Source organism: Pseudonaja textilis, chromosome 6 (genome assembly GCF_049901715.1).
Source record: "Pseudonaja textilis isolate UNSWEBS1 chromosome 6, rPseTex1.2, whole genome shotgun sequence".
Taxonomy (NCBI): domain Eukaryota; kingdom Metazoa; phylum Chordata; class Lepidosauria; order Squamata; family Elapidae; genus Pseudonaja; species Pseudonaja textilis.
In genome coordinates, this window is record NC_141995.1 from 19,353,807 (window position 1) to 19,372,664 (window position 18,858).

Consider the following 18,858-nt stretch of genomic DNA (forward strand, 5'->3'; position numbering starts at 1 on the left):
CAGTAGGTGGGAGCTTAAATGGACTCCAGAAGATGGTGGATGACAGGAAGGCCTGAAGGAACGTTGTCTATGGGGTTGTGAAGGGTCGGATACAACTTCTCAACTAACAAATCCTTCATAGTGTGCTGTACTACAATACACCACAAAGTGGTGCACCTCCTTCACTTCCTTTCAATCCCCCTTTTTTCTTCTTTAGCTATCTAGTATATTTGCAGGTCCACCTATGCTTATAATAATAATCTGACAACATCAATGCATGGAAGAAGGCATGATTCATTGTCATTATTTTTCTGGTCTTCCTGTCCAGGGCTTTTACTTCAACTTGGGTCCACCAGTCCACTATTTCAGCTGTATACCTAATGCATCCTTATTCTGTTGTTTCTATGCTTTTCTAGATGCTCAGTTATTCTTTCAGTTTTAATTCCTCTTGTTTTTAAATTAGAGGATAAGGCTAAGAGGAGGGTGCTTGATTTGGGAATAAGAGTAATTAAATAGCAAAGCTGGCTTCTTCTACAACCAATTCCTCCTGATTTGTCTCTTGAGGTACTTCTGGCAAGGCTTCAATTACTTCAATTACTGGATATTCATAGAAGCCAACAGGAATTCATTAAGAACTAATCACAAAAAAATACATAAAAGAAACGATTACTTTTTAGAGCATAATAGTTTAGTAGATCAGTATAATGCATTAAGCATAGTGTACCTTGATTTCAACAAAATAGAATTGCCTATGAAAGCTTAGTAAACAAGATATAAAATGTGGTCTGGACTAATATTGAATATCAAACTTGTTGAACAATTGTGTCCAGTATATCTATCCATGTCAAGCTGGACAAAGATGACAAGTGATTTTGATTATGATCCTATTATAGGTCTTGTATTATTCCTTGTATTTATAAATGATTTGGATGAGCAGTAAGAAAATGACTATCAGCTTTATGTATGATATAAAAATGGCAAGGGGAGAGGAACACAATGAATTCCTTAGAGCAGGGGTGTCAAACTTGCGACGTCACCTTGTTGTTACCTGGCATATTGTGACTTTTTCCCCCTTCACTAAACTGGGCATGGACCTGGCCAGCGCATGATGCATCTGGCCCATGGGCTGCAAGTTTGACACTCCTGCTTTAGAGGAAAGTATCAATATTCCATAGGATTTTGACAAATTAAAAGGACAGGAAACAATAATATTAATTTCACTACAAGTATATTGTCTATTTAGCTAGGGGGAAAAAAATCAAAAGCATGATGATAGATTGGGAGAAGCTATAATTGACAGCAGTTCATGCAAGATCTGTGTGTCTTGATGGATCATGAGCTGAACATGAGCCATCAATGCTATAGGGCTGTTTATGTAACCGTATATAAAATACAATCCCAGGTTACATAAACAAAAAAATAGTATCAAGATCAAGGGAAGTAAGTGCTCTTTTCTATGTCTGCATTATTCAGACCATATCTAGAATACTTTAGGAAACAGAATTATAGGAAGGATGTACATAGCCTACAGCATATTCATGAGAAAACAACCATGATAAAGCTTTCGAATAATTTAAAAAACCCTCTTGGTTTGTTACATTAATTTGCAGATGGCATAGTGATTAGATAATTGTAGGCTCAATAGGTTGGAGTTAATCAGTTAATCAAAATAATAAATATATTTGTGCCTTCAGGTCAGTGTTAATGCCTGATGACTGTAGCTGTTTCGCCAAGGTTTTGGGGGGCATGGTTTGCTATTCCTCTTTTCTAGGACAGACAGAGAGACTGGCCCAAGGTCACCCTGCTGGCTTTGTGCCTAAGGTGGGACCTAGCACCTCTTAACCACTACTACACTAAACTGGATCTCTATCAAAAAGGTAATTATTTAATAAATATCAGTAAAATGCTGCTACTTATTTAAATAATGCCGACTGACCTCAGGGATGTACTTCTCAATATTTTGTTTTTGTCACATTAATACTTATTTATTAGAATTTGTCAAACAAAAACGAGAACAAGAATAAAAATACAATGACAGGGACAATAGGCACCTTAGTGCACTTATGCATGCCCCCTCTACTAACCACTTAAGTATGATGTAAGATCCCTGGAAGTCAATTTGTGACAGAAACTGAAAATTTGTAGCTGAAACTGAACCAGGTAGAGCATTTCAGACTTTGACAACTCCCTGGGTTCATGTGGCAAAACTGTAAAAGACACGAACATATTTTTTTAAAAAAATAACATGGAGCATAGTTTTCTCTCCTTCCCTTTTCAATTAAAGTTAATGCACTGATTCCAGTAAAATGAGAATTTAAAATTACTTACTTTTAAAGTGCTACCAACTGTTTCTAGCTAGTTTTTAAAGTCTTCATTTGCAAATGATGTTCAGCGCAGTTCATGTTTCCTAACACCTAAGCAAGGCTACACCCGATTAGTATTTGGCAAGGAGGTTCCCAGGTAGTCCTCGGGCTGCAGGGCTACCCTGGTAAATCGGGAGACAAAACGGAAGACGAGATATTCACCCTGCAAGTGCAGACGTTTTGTAACAGAAAGCAGAAATTACATGAAAGCAGAAACTAAATGAAAGGATCCAGGCGTGGGTGATGCGGACGGTTATTATCGCTTCAGTATTATTTTGAAATTATTTTGTCCATTTTAAGAGAAATCTCGCCTACTCCGATGAGCCGCACAATTCAATAACCTAAAAAACAGGGCTCTCCAACCTTGGCAACTTTAAGACTTATGGACTTCAACTCCCAGAATTCCTCAGCCAGCTTGCGCTGGCTGAGGAATTCTGGGAGTTGAAGTCCATAAGTCATAAAGTTGCCAAGGTTGGAGAGCCCTGTTCAAAAGTCTTGTGGGTTGCATTGACCAAAGATGGAGTGTGTTTTTTTTAAGTAATATACAGCACTATTTATATTTATAGTGTAATATCACGGCTGTCAATCCCTGGCGCAGTAAGAAAGCTGCCTTTAACTCTTTCGTCATCCGACGTTACATTTGAAGTTTGAAAAGCCCCCCCCCCGGAGCAAAATGGCAACAGCCGCCTCGCCTTCCTTTCCCGGGAGCTGAAACCAAGCGACGTCACAGCACTTCCGGTTTCTTAGGCTCCACGTTTCAACTTTAACCTTTCCCCCGCTGCCGCTTTCTTTCTCTTCCGGTGCAAGCTTCCGCTTAAGAAAGGTTGGTTCTTCTCTTTTTGGGGAGCGGGGGGTGATGGCAATCGGTTTCCATCCGCTGTGTAGACAAACCGGGTGAGCTCAAAGGTTTGCTGTGACGCGGCTGGGAGCCTGGTGTGAAGAACGGAGGGTGTGTGGTTGCGGTAAATGGAAGAAATGCGGAGAGAAGGAGGCCGTGATGGCGAACGCAGGAAGGAGGCCTTTGGATTAATAAGGCCTCCTCGAAACATGCCCGTGGCCTTGAGTCTCCAGCGGCTCAGCTGGATCGGGCACCTCATTGAGCAGTTTGTCTCCGTGGTTGCCCGCTCAGCTGTAGTTTTTCTTTCTTGGTTTGGCCACACTTGGAATACTGCATCCAGTTTTGGTCGCCACGGTGTAAAAAGATGCTGAGACTCTAGAAAGAGTGCAGAGAAGAGCAACAAAGATGATTAGGGGACTGGAGGCTGAAACATAGGAAGAACCGTTGCTGGAACTGAGTATGTCTAGTTAATGAAAAGGAGGACTAGGGGAGACAGGATAGCAGTGTTCCAGTATCTCAGGGGCTGCCCCAAAGAAGAGGGAGTCAAGCTATTCTCCAAAGCACCTGAGGGCAGGACAAGAAACAACGGTTGGAAACGAATCAAGGAAAGAAGCAACCTAGAACTAAGGAGGAATTTCCTGACAGAACAATTGATCAGTGTAACTTTGCCTCCAGAAGTTGTGAAGGCTCCAACACTGGAAGTTCTTTTAAAAAGATGTTAGATAACCATTTGTCTGAAGTGGTGTAGGGTTTCCTGCCTAAGCAGGAGGTTGGACTAGAAGACCTCCAAGATCCCCTTCCAACTCTGTTATTCTATTCTAAACTTGGCAGCTTTAAGACTTGTGGACTTCAACTCCCAGAATTGCCCAGCCAGCATGACTGACTGAAGAATTCTGAGAGTTGGAAGTCCACAAATCTTAAAGTGGTCAAGTTTGAAAGACCCCTGATTTAAACCTTTTAGGATTGTGACATCATGCAAATACATTTTGCCACCTGCCCAGAAATATTTTCTTATGATGTTACCTAATTTGGGGAATGGAATGTCTGCAAGAAAGCTCAGAGAGCACTCAGGACCCCTCAGAAATATTTCCCCAGAATCCAAGTTTGTTGGGAATGTTTTGGGGGGGCAGGGAGAGGGGAAATATTTGTGCATCAGTCCCCCGTCCCCCAATTTTCCAAGTTCCAGTTTTTATTTCCAATATCCCTATGTGATAGTTATTGCTCATGAGCTCATGCTTATCTCTCCATGAAATATCTGGGGAAAAGTAGTATAAACTGTTGGATTGGATGAGCAGAATCTAGTGAAAATCTTTGCTTTTTGTGTAAGGATGAAAATTTTAATAGAGAGCATCGGCATTTTTAGCAATATACCAAATGTGATGGGCATGCTTAATAGTATTGATATAAAAATATTTTGACCTTGAGACATATTTTCTGCCCACAAGAATAAAAAGTTATTTGTGCTTAATTTCAGCAGCATAACTTTTATAATCAAGAATGCATTCAATGAATTCTCTTAGAATTCCCACATTCTAATTAATCCAGAGATTATGGAAAGTGTAATCCAAGCCAATGGGAAATTGGAGATGACTGGTATATGGCTAAATCTAAACAGTTCTAGTCTTCTCACATTCCATTCACTTTGTCTTGTTTTAGGCACTGAAAATGGTCCAACGTCTGACATACCGGCGTAGGCTGTCCTACAATACAGCCTCTAACAAGACCAGGCTGTAAGTCCAGTCTAGAATTCTTGGCTATTCTCTAATTGAATGTCTTTTGAGTTTGTGACCATACTAAGCATTTGTTATCTGGTTCCTATAGGTCCAGGACACCTGGTAATAGGATTGTTTATCTCTATACTAAGAAAGTTGGCAAGGCACCAAAGTCTGCATGTGGTGTATGCCCAGGAAGACTTCGTGGTGTAAGTGTTTTTTTTTTTAAATGAAGTAACTTTCTAGAAAGACCAAGCTGTAGGAAATAAGATCATTTATATGAGAAAATCAGATTTGTGTGGCTGTAGAAATAACGTGGGTTTTTTTAAAAAATGTTATTGAATATACATTAAAAACATTGAACCTGGTGGAGTTCTTTGACATACATTTCTGTCAATACATTTTACATTTAAAAAGATAAAGATGTTATGTATATTTATATACATATATACATTTAAACTTTGTAATTTTTAAATCTTTCTCATTATTCCTCAAATATGAAGTCCTCATCTCTTTCCTATTTCACCTTAAATTCGTATTTCAATTTTATGAACTCCCTTTCACGTCCCTCCAGTAATAAAATTTATTCCATATTTTATGGTATTCTGATTCATCTTGGTCCTTCAGTTCTAATGTCAACCTATCCATTTCGACACATTGTAATATCAATCGTAACCTCCTAACTAGGGATATCACTTGCTTTCCAATTTGGGGCAAATATCATTCTTGCTGCTGTGTTACATGTATAATTAGATAACTTGGGTTTGATAGCTTATTCACATTACTACTTTTAGGTCCCTTTCTGTAGATTTGTATTTAAATAGCTATAATATAACTTCAGATGTAGTAGAAAACAATGCTAGACAAAAACATGATTGTTGAGGAGCTAAAAATATTTTGCTTGCTATAATTTCCTCTTTTAAGGCAGCATTTTTCAGTTTTCTTTTCTCCCAAATTCTTTAAAAGCTCTTTAGAACATTAACTTTTGAAGTGATGTGGTAGATACAGTGGTATATTCCAGATGCAGAGATACCTATTTGTTCTCTTACATTTATTTTCTTATTGTTAATATGTTGTTAACAATAACAGTATTAACAATAATATGTTATTTCGCCAGCTATCTTACTTAATGGTGAATGTGGGTGGCATAAAATAATCGAATAAAGCGACAGATATATAAAAAGATTAAAAAGCATCAAAAATTAAAGATTACTCTGATTATGCAAACCCAAGGCATTAAAAAGAGAAAGTATATGTTTCTCAATACTAGAGCTATCCAAATATGCATGACTCTGGATCCTGGGACACTCCCCAGCCCTGGTAACGACCAGATCTTCAGGGATTTAGGGAACATCATGAGGAGTGGATCCAACATAACCTCTGGTGTATGGGAGCGAGAAGTTCCACAAAACAGGCACTAGGCCAGAGGCCCACTTCCTGGGATTTACAAACTGTAACTGACTGATGGTCAGCACATCTTCTGTATCAGATGAAATGGGATAGTCGGCTGAAGACATTTTATATGTAGAAAACTATTATATATTTGAAGTAATTTCAGGAACTGTGGATTTATCTGTTGCAAGAGCCAAACTTAATAACTTAATGAAATACATAGCAAAATATATCATGCCTAGCTGAAAACTCCATTTCAGTGAATCTATTCTGAATCTATTTCCTTTTTGGTATTAAATGATATAGCCTTTGAAATTAAAACAAGCTTATTCATTTCTTATTCATAAATCTTTTGCCATATCATTATGAATGAGTGATTTATATAAGCACAAAAGTTATAAGGCCTACTTTCTTTTTTATTCAATAAATTTCAGCTTATATAAAGTTGGGTGAGTTACAGAAAGATGTATTTTATTTTCTACAGGTCCGCGCTGTTCGTCCAAAAGTTCTTATGAGACTTTCCAAAACAAAGAAACACGTTAGTAGAGCCTACGGAGGTTCTATGTGTGCTAAATGTGTCCGTGACAGGTAAATGATATTTTGAGTGTAATTTTTTGCTGAAATTTATAGGTTCATTTGAATGTATCCCAATTTATAGGTTGTGTGTGTTCAAAGTAACCTAGAGAGCTGTAGCCATCTATCTTGTTTTATTTTACCTTTCCATTAACACTTGGTATATCTTGCAACTAAGAAGCTTACTGATTTATTGGAAAAGGGGGGAAAACTGCATATATTTGTAACTCATGGAGGCAACTTAATGCTAAAGAGTCTGTTTTATAAAAAAAAATGTCCTTTGTAAACTTAACAAAATTAGAATTAGAAAAAGAACTGCTGTTTCTTCCTACTTCTGCATAAAGGCTTTATTTTAACATGACATGTAGATTGGATCTACTAACAACTTTTCAGTGATACTTGTGATATGGCTTGTTGCTGAATTATAACAATTCTTTTTTTCTTTTTTTTAAGAATCAAGCGAGCATTCCTTATTGAGGAACAGAAGATTGTTGTCAAAGTATTGAAGGCACAAGCACAGAGTCAAAAATCAAAGTGATTATTTGTATTGTCAGCCAATAAATGAAGATTTAAATAATCTACGAGATGACTTTTCCTGAATATTAAATTATTGGCAAGAGTATAGATATGAGATCCTAAAATAGAGTCCTTTTGCATTCATTTTTGGTAGTACTGCTTCCAAACCAATATACAATTTATCTGCAAAATACTTTTCTTTATGTATTGTGCTAATAATGGTATTTACAAAATTGGAATAATTTACAATTAATATCACACATGAAAGAGATAGGTGTACAAAAAAAGTAACCTGTCAAAATCAGGAAAAGAAAATATTGTAGGTGATTGAAAGCCTGAGTATCCGTAATAGTGCTTGATTTTTCAGGTATATGTTTAAGGTGAGTGGTGTATTAAGTTAGAAGCATTCAGAATGCTGTAATGATAACTATAAAAATAATCACATCTCAAAGACAATTGTCCTGTTAAATAATTAGGATTGGGTAATGTGGATAGAAAAAAATATTGGAAAGAATTATTTGCTTGCTGTAAGGTTTATCATAAATAGGTTTATCAAACAACTGGAACCAATATTGAATTAAATATCTTAAGGGTTGTATCTATTTTACCCCACAATCTTGTGAATGGACAATGGACGGACAATGACTGGTATCAAATCAGTCAGTAAATGCTATAATTGATGGTTTCTGATGGCAGTTCAGCACAACTATGAACAGTGTTAAGTATAACTAGTTACCTAGTTAAATGTGCTTTTTTTCCTTTTTATAAAAAGTTTTTTATTTTTTAATTATTTGAATACATCTTTGAGAGAACGTGGTTCCAGGTGTTTTACATTTTAAATCAATCATGTCCACAATCACAAATACAACTTTCTGACATAACATTATCTATTACCAAATTTTCTTCTTTATATTCTCATAAATTACTTTATATCAGTCTCTTTATTTCTTATCAATCTATGTCTTCCTTAATCATATATTCTTATATTCAGCATATTTACAATTTAGTCTATTCGTGTCAATTCATTGGTCATTCAAAATTTCATCTTAATTTATATTATCCCCTATTATATCTCCTTTCCAATACATATTTACCACTGTTGCATGTTTTTATTTTCTATATGCCCCCTTCCCTTCTCATTTTTACACAAATATATTTTCCATCTTATTTTCTTTTAGCCAATAATATCAAACAAAACAATGTATCTTCGTTACCTTATACAAATAAATAACAAAATATATAATTCATTAGATATTATCCTATACTATATGATTATATCTATTCTCTATCAGACTCCACTTAACATTTTCTTTCCCACCTTAAGTATTAGCCACTTAGATCTTCCACAAGCATTTATCTGTTTTACTTAATTGACCTATTATGAAATCATATTTTCATAGCTTTTCCATTTTGATTATTCCTTCTTATTCTTTCTGATTCTTAGTCCAAACTCCTCAAAATCTATTATATGTATTTTACTACTAAGGTACCTCTAAATGTGGAGTCCCCCTCTTCCATTTCTAACTATCAACTCTTAAGTCTCTTCTATCTTAGTTCATTGTTTTTTTTGCTTGCTTATAAATGTGCTTTTTCAAGAGGCACCTGGGCTTTCCAACCATCTAGTCAGAGCTGAAGAAGCTTCTTGGATGAGAAGCGAAACGTCTTCAAAGAAAAAACAGAAAATCCAGTTGCCTCTTGAAAAAGCATCTTTGGAACAACCATGACCCGGATGACTGAGAATCTCCATAGACATTTACCTGGTTAAATATTCAGAGCTTGACTTGTTAGAATGCTGTTCCAAGTATTTATTAACTACAGAAGACTTTGCTGACAGAAAATTAATTAGAATGTTTTTGAATGTAAAGTATGTATTATGAATGAGCATTGATAAGTGTCATGTAACCCTTCAAATTTTAGGCAGGTAAGAATCTTGTCAGATAAAAATCATCTTTTCATCTAACCCAGTCGCCTGATTCTCAGATGCCTTGGAGAAAATCACAAACCAGTTGTGATGTACAATAGAATTTGATAAATCTGTTTTTGTTCCTCTATCAAATCCACAGTTCTCATTGTAGTTTTTATAGAAGTCATATATGCTTCGTTAGCATAGCAGCCTAACTAATGTATAGGAAGTAGAAACATTTAAAAAAATTAAAATGAGATTCAAAAGTTTATTAACTATGAAAATAGAATACCTTGTTATTTTTAATATATTTTGGAACATCTTGATTATAGATTCCATATGTTTTCAGATGAATTCCTGCAATGAGATATCAGATGCATTTAATAATGCATGTAAAATTGGCAAAAGGATTTGAATCAAATATGCAAAGAGCAATGTTGACATTTCTATGATCTCCAGTTACTGTTTCTTATTTTGATTTTCTAACTAGAGCAACCTAAATGTTTCTTTATTTTTGCTTGAGACCACATGGCTTGTCAAATTGAGAAACTGATATAATAAGGAATTTACTTTCTTGAATTAGTTATAAGTGCCAAGTGTTTAATTTGGGGATATTTAAACAGCCATCTTGAACATTGTAGCCTTAAAATATTTTGAATTACATTTCTCAGCATTCTTGACCTTTGGCTTTGTTGATTCAAGTTTATGGGAATTCTCCAAACTGAAGAAAGCTACATTGGAAAAACAAGTTTCATATCTACACACTCATTTGTATATTTCAGAGGGAATGAATAGCACAGATTACTTTGATAGTTTTGTGAACTGATTTTTTCTTAGCTGGTCTGAGCTATTAGTGTTTGCATAAGAGACTAATATACTGAATTCAAACATACGCACAGTAGGACAAGGGTCTTATGTTGGGATTACAGCATTGTAAATACAGATTTTGAGCTCATGTGTTGTGCTGATGACCTGGGATGTGGCATAAAGGCAACACAGTTAAATAAGTGTCCCTTTAATACCTCCAACTTTGTCCCCAATGTCCAGGTTACCTTCGGCTGGAGAAAAACTCCCCAAAGCAGTCTTTAAGTGGAGGAAATTCAGTCCAAAAACAAAGTACATACAAACTATAAAAATCCACACAACCCATGCTGCAGTAATTAACTTGACAGAGCAGGAGAAGGAATTGCAGACTTGAAAGCCCAGCAAAACACACAAAATTGGGAAGACACCAAGAATCCAGATAAGCCTCTATGATACCAGATAATTCACGATTTGCACCCAACAACTTTGCTGTGGGCAGTTTCCCTTTTTAAACACTGTTCCCAGCTGCAGCTAATGAAGGGAATCGGCCCTTTCCTCTCCCGCAAGCCATGCAATTCATGTCATGCAACTCATGTTCCCTTCTCCGTTCCTGCATCCCCTAGGATCTTCCTCCAAATTCCCATTCCCTTGCTCTCCCTCTCCCCTGCTCTGCGCAGCTGGCCTTTGCCCTTCCCCAGTTTCCTCCACAGCCAACAGAACACACTCCCACTTTGTCAGCTGCTTGGCCTCCCCCTCTGAATCAGATTCTGATGGGTATGACATGTGCTATGTTAGATATGGTTAACAAATCACAATGTTCAGTTTACACATACTAAACCAGAATTAAATAAAAGCGATGTGTGGAACCAGTCTCATAAAAATATCTATCAACGGTCAATTTAAAATAAAAGTATTGCATATAAATTCTCATTTTATAATTAACATTTCATTTTATGTTTGTAAATGATTAGGCTGAGTGGCATGAATGAAATGGGGGGTAATGCTAAAATGTGGCTACTGCTAATGAAAACCAGAACTTTGAACTCTAAAAATCAAGGGCGGCAAAATCAGGGATTTAAAATAAAGCAAACATAGTTTAACTAGACAACTTGAACCACTTTTCTCTGTCTCGAGATCCTGGACATTTATTCAGCAAGTAAGTTCCAAATCTTTCAATCAACCATTAGGGAACCGACACAAAATAATAGCAGGGTTTTAAGAGATTCATAATTCTTGGGTGAGAGGTCAGAGGAGAGCCAAGGGAAACTGAGAAAAGAGCTGCAAAACCTGCATACATCCAGCATCTCATCTCAGGTTTAAAGAACGTTATACCTCCATATGATTTATTTAATTAAGGCTCAGCATATTCTGCAGAAGGAAAATGGATTAAAAAAATTAAAAATGGCTAACCAAAGCATAGTGGAGCAGAAGCCCATTTTTTGTGAGGAATTACAACTACAGTTGTCTAATTCACGTCTCTCCAACTTTAAGCCTGGCGGACTTCAACTCCCAGGATTTCCCAGGCAGCTTTGCTAATGAAAACCTTTGCTTTGCTGGCTGAGGAATTCTGGGAGTTGAAGTCCGCCAGGCTGAAAGTGGCCAAGGTTGGAGACCCCTGGTCTAATTGAAATAAACCTCATTGTCACTCGCGCAGAATTGCAGTTTCTGGTCGGGGCGGCATCTTTTCAAACCTGCTTCCAGCATAAAAATATACGTATGAAACTCCAAGCTAGACGATTGGCCCCATTTTTATTGTGGGCGCGGCTTCTACGTCATCTACTTCTGCCAAGGCCACGTTTATACATCAAATGACCACGTCGAACATGTTAAGGTCCTGGAAGATTAATAACGGGTTAAACAGCCTTCATCACCACAGAATATCACCTGGAAAAAACTTTCCCCCCAGTAACCAGCCATTAAAAACCTGCCCTTTTTCGCCCATCATTTCATTTGCTTCCTTTCTCTTCTTTAGTCGTTCTCGCTACAGCGGTTTGTGTTCTTTCCCTTCCAGGACGTTACTGTTGGGCAGTTCCATTACAGGATTTACGGTGGCCGCGAGAGGTCAATCCCAGTAAACCGAACTCGGTGGGCAGGAAGGCGGACGAGCCTGGAGCTGGGATCGCCATGGAGACCCTCTACCGAGTGCCGTTTTTGGTGCTGGAATGCCCCAATATTAAACTGAAGTGGCCGAGTTGGGTGCACATGCCCTCGGCCATGACGGTCTATGCGCTCGTGGTGGTTTCTTACTTTCTCATCACAGGAGGTAAATGCCAGAGACCGCAGGGGGCTGAAGCCGCCGGGGTAGGGCGCAGAGGGTCCCCCTGTTCCCCCACCCCTCCCGGTGAAGGAGTTCAGGAGCCGCCCCCCAACCAGGCTTGGTCCATCGCGGGGGAGGTGAGAGAAAGGGACGGCGAGGGCGACGCCTGAATACCCCTTCAGTCACGCCGGGACCCCCCCTTCCCTTCCCCCATCCCGCCTGCGGGAAACACTCCGTTGTAGAGATTCTCAGTCATCCAAGTCATGGTTGTCCGAAAGGTGACAACACAGATAAACCTCCAAGTGGCCTCAAAGACTCTCTAAAAAGGATGCAGATGACCAGCTGTCTGCAAAGACTATAAATCCTTCCATTCCCCACCATTCTGTCAGAGCTGAAGAAGCTTCTTGGATGAGAAGCGAAACGTCTTTAAAAGAAAAAACAAGTCCAGTTGCCTCCTAAGGAAAGCACCTTTGGGACAACCATGACCTGGATGACTGAGACTCTCCCTAGACATTTAGCTATATACAATTTGGGATGAACACCCTTTGAATGGTGTGTGAGTGGAATGGATTTCCAGACAAAAATTGCAGGATACAGGTGATCCTGAGGACACAGATAAATCTCCAAGGGCTTCAGCTACCTTCTAAAAGGATGCAAATGGCCAGTTGTCTGCAAGGAATATAAATCCTTCCATTCTTCACTAGTCTGTCAGAGCTGATGAAGCTTCTTGGATGAGAAGCGAAATGTCTGCAAAAGCCCAGTTGCCTCCTGAAAAAGCACATTTGGCATTTCCAGGCCACAGGCTTCAGCTGTTTCTTAAGCTTGTGGCATCTGGGCTGCAAAACTCCCAGTCTATAACTAGAAAAGTCTTCAGCATCCCCTACAATTTGCCCACTCTCTTCCTCTCTGTCATCACCCTTTCCCTTTTTTTGCAGTGCCTAAAAGTTTGCAGGAGAGCCATGAGTCCTTGGTGACTTTGGGATCAGACGGTCTCAGTCCTAAGAAATCTTGCAAAGAAAAATCTAGGGACTTCTGTTTATGGGAGATCCTTAGTCATCCAGATCAGCGGTTGCCGGGCCACAAGAAAATTTTGGTGGGCCGCAGAGAAATCTCACCCCCAGAGCACCCCCCACAAAGCAATTAATCCAGGCTGTGCAGAAACACAAGGCTGCACCGCCCACATGGCCCGCAGGAACCCACACCGCCCACTCACTCCTTACCCAGCATACTTGCCTGCTAAATTGCTATTTTTCCTTTTTCCGACCATCATCTGTTCTGCTGTGCCACGAGATTTAGATTAGCTAGGAAGCAGGAAATGGTTGGATTTCTTGCTTTCTAGCTAGTCTTTAGATCTTCAGCTCAACACAGCCAAACCTCCCTTAGGACTGAAGGTTTGCTTGCAAGCAAATTCCAAGCAGACTCACAGCAAAAAAATTTGAGAGACTGAGCTAGCCGATGGCAGATAGATAGATCACTGAATGATTCTGTGAGCAACTCAATCTGCCTGCTTTGCCTGATTTTGGGTAAAAGTTGCTCTTTTTTTTATAAAAAAAGTCAATATTTACATGCATGGTGTGTTGTGAGTTAATTTTGTGAGTTTGCTTGCAAGCAAATTGTATATGACAGACTGGAGCTAGCCAATGGCAGATAGATAGATCTCTGAATGAATCTGTGACTCTGTGAGCAACTCAATCTGCCTGCCTGCTTTGCCTGATTTTGAACTTGTAAGAACTACTGTGTGTGCAACTATTAGCAAGAAAACTACAGACTGGTGAATGCTGCCTTTTCTTCCTTTTTGGAAGAATTCTTTTATAAAGAATTATTTTTTCTTTATACTTTTTTTTTCCTTTGTAGGTATAATTTATGATGTGATTGTAGAACCTCCTAGTGTTGGTTCAATGACTGATGAACATGGACATCAACGACCTGTGGCATTCTTGGCATACAGGTAAAATGTAATTAATATTAAAAGTATCAAAATATTAAAATGCTATATTGCAAAATTATAGTGTCAAATCTCAAGTCTACAAGAAAGGATTTTAGTAGTATATTTTCATTATTGTTGTTTTGTTGTTATTAAGAGTATTGTTCCAATGGGTTCTGGCAGATTTCATTTCCTTCTGGATTTCTTCCAGATCATACTATTATGAGGAGTGGGGAAAATCAGGCAGATTTGACGTAAATTCTCAAAGTAGAAGCAGTTCAAGGGGTTCCAGGGATGATCTGACCTTTTGTCTAAAATGCTGCATTCGGAACACTTTGAGTCATTTCTGCATGATTTACTTCAAAAAATTTCTAAGTCTCCCTCCCTGGAACAGCATGGTCCAAAGAAAAGCAGCACAACAAAGCAGAACAATCCAGAATTCTTCAGAACAATCCAGCCAAGACTGAAGAATTTTGTGCATTCTTTTTTTAGTCTTTCTGGAGATCTTTTGTTTTTTTTTTCCTTCCCAGTACACTGTAAAGTCTATGTTAACTACTTATTACGTTCTTTGTTTCCCCTGGTTGGTTTTACCGCTCTTTTTATTTGGATTTATGGTGCATGGATTGTTTTTGCTCCTAGTTTTGGTTTTATCCTAGTTTCTTTTTTCTGTTTTCATTATTTTTTGAATGACCAAAGAAGATGGGGGTAGCAGAGATGGAACATGGTGACTGAAGTAGATATATTAAATGTGTCCGATGACAGTTTCCAAAAATGTTGGAAAGTAAATTTGGACTCTTAATTTTGTAGTCCACTTCAAATTGGTGGAATTGGTTCTCTCTAAATAATAAAAGTGTGGAACTGACACCTATCCCAGCTCTTTCAGCGGATTTCTCACCTTGTTTTAATGCCATTAATTCCCTAATAGGTTGGGACAAAAAGCATGTCTCCCTACAAGTGAAGTTGTGAACATTGTTCTTTTGCCTCCTCTGAGTTAGATGATTAGGGTCTATAGGTATAAAATTCCTGCATGTATAAATCCCACGTAGATTTCTGGACCCCTCTAATATTGATAATTCATTTTATCTGCAGAGTAAATGGGCAATATATAATGGAAGGGCTTGCATCCAGTTTCCTCTTTACAATGGGTGGACTTGGTTTCATAATACTGGATCGTTCCAATGCACCAAATATCCCAAAGCTGAATAGATTCCTGCTACTTTTTATTGGATTTGTGAGCGTCTTGTTGAGTTTCTTCATGGCGAGAGTCTTCATGCGAATGAAATTACCGTAAGTCATTTTTTAAATCAGATTCTTTTCTCCCTCATTCTTAATATTTGATTAAACCAAAATAAAATAAATGTGTTATTTCAGATTATTTTCTAAAGACATATTTGGAGAAACGTAAGCAAACACAAGTCTATTTGTGTACATTTATTGGGTAGGACCAGAGATTATTACATTTATGAAAATGTAGAAGTCGGGTTGGAGAAATAAACTATTAATATCTAAGATAATTCAGTGTTATTCCTGGATTAGAAACGTTCAAATTAAGAATAAGATTATGGTTAGTAAAGGTTTTCAATCTAATAATTGAAGTAACAGCCAAAAAAACACATGCAATTGGTGGTTCATTTGCTTTCTAGCCTACTACATATGAACTACAATACATGACTATGTAGCCATTACACCTGGTGCATAGAAAGACTTCTGCAGTTCCTTTAATAGAAGTATGTCTTGCATACGACCTTTTTTTATCCTAAATTATTTCTGTCTGGATCAAGAATGAATTTGTGGTCTTTCGGATGCTCTATCTCTGGTTATTGGTACTGACAGAGTAAGAATTTAGCATTATGTAATGGACTCAACTGCAAACTAAATAGCATTACTTTTATTTCACATTTCCATTCAAAATTCTCTTTGTTTTCTAGGGGCTACTTGATGGGTTAATGCCTTTTCTGAATGCTGCAGATTGAAGATTGTATTTCCTTCTCATTAGGAAGAAGAATGGATAGCAACAATACATAACCCCATCATTCCTATCTAAAGCCACAAGATAGAGAGAATGAGTAAACTAGCTTAAAGATTGTTCTCTCATTTTCTCCTTATATAAACAGGATTTATTGCAGGCAGCTTAACAAACGTGTCCCTATTGTTCTTCAGTATTTAAAAAAGCGACATTCTCATGTTATCAGACCTAAGTGTATTATGTCGGTGCAATAGAATCACAACTCTACAATCCTATTCCCTATCCTTCATGATCAACCTCAGAGTAATAATTCTATACTCTCTTGTAATACTTTGGCTCGGTCTATCTACCTGCAAGAGAATCTATTTTGAAAATGTGAAGGTAAAATTAACTTTTTCCATATTTATAAATAACAACAACTGGTCAGTGATTGCCACTGTATGTTTAGGAGTTTGATCAAGAAAACAGAAAAGCAACTAGTTTTGTGCTCACCTTTGGATTAGCCAACCCAGAGGACAGACAAGATCAAGTACTTACAAGATCTGAAAGGGAGGAGAGTTGGTGGATTGTGGCGAATGCCTGCATGAGGGTGGATGCCACCTCCCTCTAGCATTTCTGGCAATTGGTGCTTTAAAATATTCCAGGTAATACAGTCTTCTAGCCACTTGCAAAGGCACTGAACAATAACTCTTCCTGCACATGGATTTGTATCTGTGTTGTGTTATGAAGAAAAGATTACACTGACATTCATGTTAGTAGATGAATCTAAACATATGCAAAATAAAACCCTGAATTGTATGATAGTAATTGTTTCTTTAAAATTTTTGAAAACATTAAACATTTTTCTATTAAAACACCGTGCTTGTATATATTTAGTGCTCTTTTACATTCCTAATAGACTTGTGCTTTCCTAAATTTTTTTACATTTCATAGTACAGATGTGGTCTTTAGTAATATTCTCATTTTTATATAAGTTCTTATGAAGGCCATGTAGTGAGTCGGCAGCTTTAGGTAGTTCCATAAATGTTTGCATTATTTCTAATGTAATATTCAAACTAAGGTTGCATATAGATAAAAATAAAGCAGGCATGACTACAAAGTTAACCTTAACCCTAACCCTAACCCTTTATTAAAAAATATGGAACGCTTCACGAATTTAATTGCCCTCACTGAAGTGACAGCTAATGAAATTAAAAAAGAAAAAGCAGAATAAAACAAAGGAAAATATTTTAGAATTTGGATTTGTCACCTAAATTTCAGTAGCAATAACAGTTAAGTATGGTCAAAAATACTGGAGCAATGAAAGATATATTTATGAACACAAGATAGCTTACATTTCAAAAAATCAAAATCAAGCAAAAGCATAAAAGCCCATAGTAAGTGATTAATGAAATGAAAGTAAACTGCTGATGACTGTTTTAAAAGAACACTATAGGGTGCAATTCCAAAGTTTGACAGGAAAGCTATAAAGTCACTATAAACAAACAAAGACACCCAAAATCCTGCTGAAGATGTTACCTACTTTGGTAACAAAACGTCCGGGAGCCAAGCAGCAAGCTTGGAATACAGATCTGTAAAAGTCACTTTCTCTAATCCCAGAAAGTTAGGGGGCATCTTGGTAGGCAGATTTTTTAAGCAGGACTTTTCAATACATACATTTTAAGACTTTAAAGACTTTAAAATCAGCCCAAACAAACTTTGAAATAGAATGGAAAGTAATGTTGCTTCTTAACTTTAAATTATTAACTGAGTACCAGTTTGCAAATTCAAATTCTTACATGGCAGTCCCATATATTCTTAGGGGCGTTCTGATGTGTTACCAGATTGTGAATAATTTGAGCTTCATTATGTGGACCCAAGAAGAGAAGCAAATGACACATGGGTTAAAGCAGATGAAAATACATATAAGCACTTGAATAGTTTGGATACAGAGAGTGGTGCAACTAATCCAACAATAAATAACATTCAAAAGTTAATATTTATTGAGTTACAACATTTATCTTGAAAGTAACCATTTTTCAGCATCTTCATGTCAATTTATGGTATCCTTTTCATCTATTTTTCTTAAATACAAACATTACATTTGCTTTAGTACCATGGTTTGACCTAACCCTACCATTTCCATACAAATCTCTAAAATACTTCCTGCAACATTTCTGCTGTTGACTTTCATCTTCCTTACTCACTACTTTTCATTCACTTGAAAACTTTTATTTATATTAAAATTTCTATATATTTTTTTAAAAAAACAAATGTCTTCCAGTTGTCTTTGGTTTCTTATGTCTATATGGGCAAGTTCATGCAAGGAATCTCGACAACCATTTCAGGAGTGGTTGCCTATTGCCTTCCTCCTAATGCTAAGAGAAAGTGATTGCTGTGAAACCATGCCATTGGCTTCCATGCCTGAAGCTGGAATAGAACTTGGTTTCCCTATTACCAGTCCAGCATCTTAATCACTAGTCATGCAATACATGACAATAGAATACAATAGAATAAGCTGGAAGAGACCTTAGAGGTCCTCGATCCAGGAAAACCTACACCAGTTTAGATAAGTGGCTGTCTAAAATCTTAAAAACCTCCAATAATGGAGCGCCCACTATTTCTGAAGGCAAACTGTTCCACTGATTAATT

General features: G+C 37.3%; 2 protein-coding genes across 3 annotated transcripts; both read left to right on the forward strand.

Moving 5' to 3' along the window:
- Window positions 1-3,134: 3,134 nt before the first annotated feature.
- Window positions 3,135-7,438, forward strand: RPL34 (ribosomal protein L34). 2 transcript variants are annotated; one of them, XM_026698230.2, is made up of 5 exons: window positions 3,135-3,236; window positions 4,837-4,910; window positions 5,002-5,101; window positions 6,769-6,872; window positions 7,311-7,438. In XM_026698230.2, exons 2-5 carry the CDS (start codon window positions 4,846-4,848, stop codon window positions 7,393-7,395), a joined length of 354 nt encoding a protein of 117 aa, XP_026554015.1. In that variant the 5' UTR covers window positions 3,135-3,236; window positions 4,837-4,845; the 3' UTR covers window positions 7,396-7,438. The 2 variants fall into 2 exon arrangements, with proteins under 2 accessions (XP_026554015.1, XP_026554014.1); XM_026698229.2 differs by having other exon boundaries at window positions 3,135-3,165.
- Window positions 7,439-12,104: 4,666 nt separating this feature from the next.
- On the forward strand, window positions 12,105-17,030 carry OSTC (oligosaccharyltransferase complex non-catalytic subunit). Its single transcript, XM_026698228.2, has 4 exons — window positions 12,105-12,343; window positions 14,192-14,285; window positions 15,351-15,548; window positions 16,190-17,030. The coding sequence occupies exons 1-4, from the start codon at window positions 12,205-12,207 to the stop codon at window positions 16,206-16,208; spliced, it is 450 nt and encodes a 149-aa protein (XP_026554013.1). The 5' UTR covers window positions 12,105-12,204; the 3' UTR covers window positions 16,209-17,030.
- The last annotated feature ends 1,828 nt before the right edge of the window (window positions 17,031-18,858 follow it).

What these genes read in the sequence shown, in the direction of transcription:
- RPL34 (XM_026698230.2), top strand. Translation starts at nt 4,846, where the DNA reads ATGGTCCAACGTCTGACATACCGGCGTAGGCTGTCCTACAATACAGCC. An exon ending in GCCCAGGAAGACTTCGTGGT is followed by an intron (nt 5,102 to 6,768) that starts GTAAGTGTTTTT and finishes TATTTTCTACAG; the next exon opens with GTCCGCGCTGTTCGTCCAAA. An exon ending in GCTAAATGTGTCCGTGACAG is followed by an intron (nt 6,873 to 7,310) that starts GTAAATGATATT and finishes CTTTTTTTTAAG; the next exon opens with AATCAAGCGAGCATTCCTTA.
- OSTC (XM_026698228.2), top strand. Translation starts at nt 12,205, where the DNA reads ATGGAGACCCTCTACCGAGTGCCGTTTTTGGTGCTGGAATGCCCCAAT. An exon ending in TTACTTTCTCATCACAGGAG is followed by an intron (nt 12,344 to 14,191) that starts GTAAATGCCAGA and finishes TTTCCTTTGTAG; the next exon opens with GTATAATTTATGATGTGATT. An exon ending in GTGGCATTCTTGGCATACAG is followed by an intron (nt 14,286 to 15,350) that starts GTAAAATGTAAT and finishes TTTTATCTGCAG; the next exon opens with AGTAAATGGGCAATATATAA.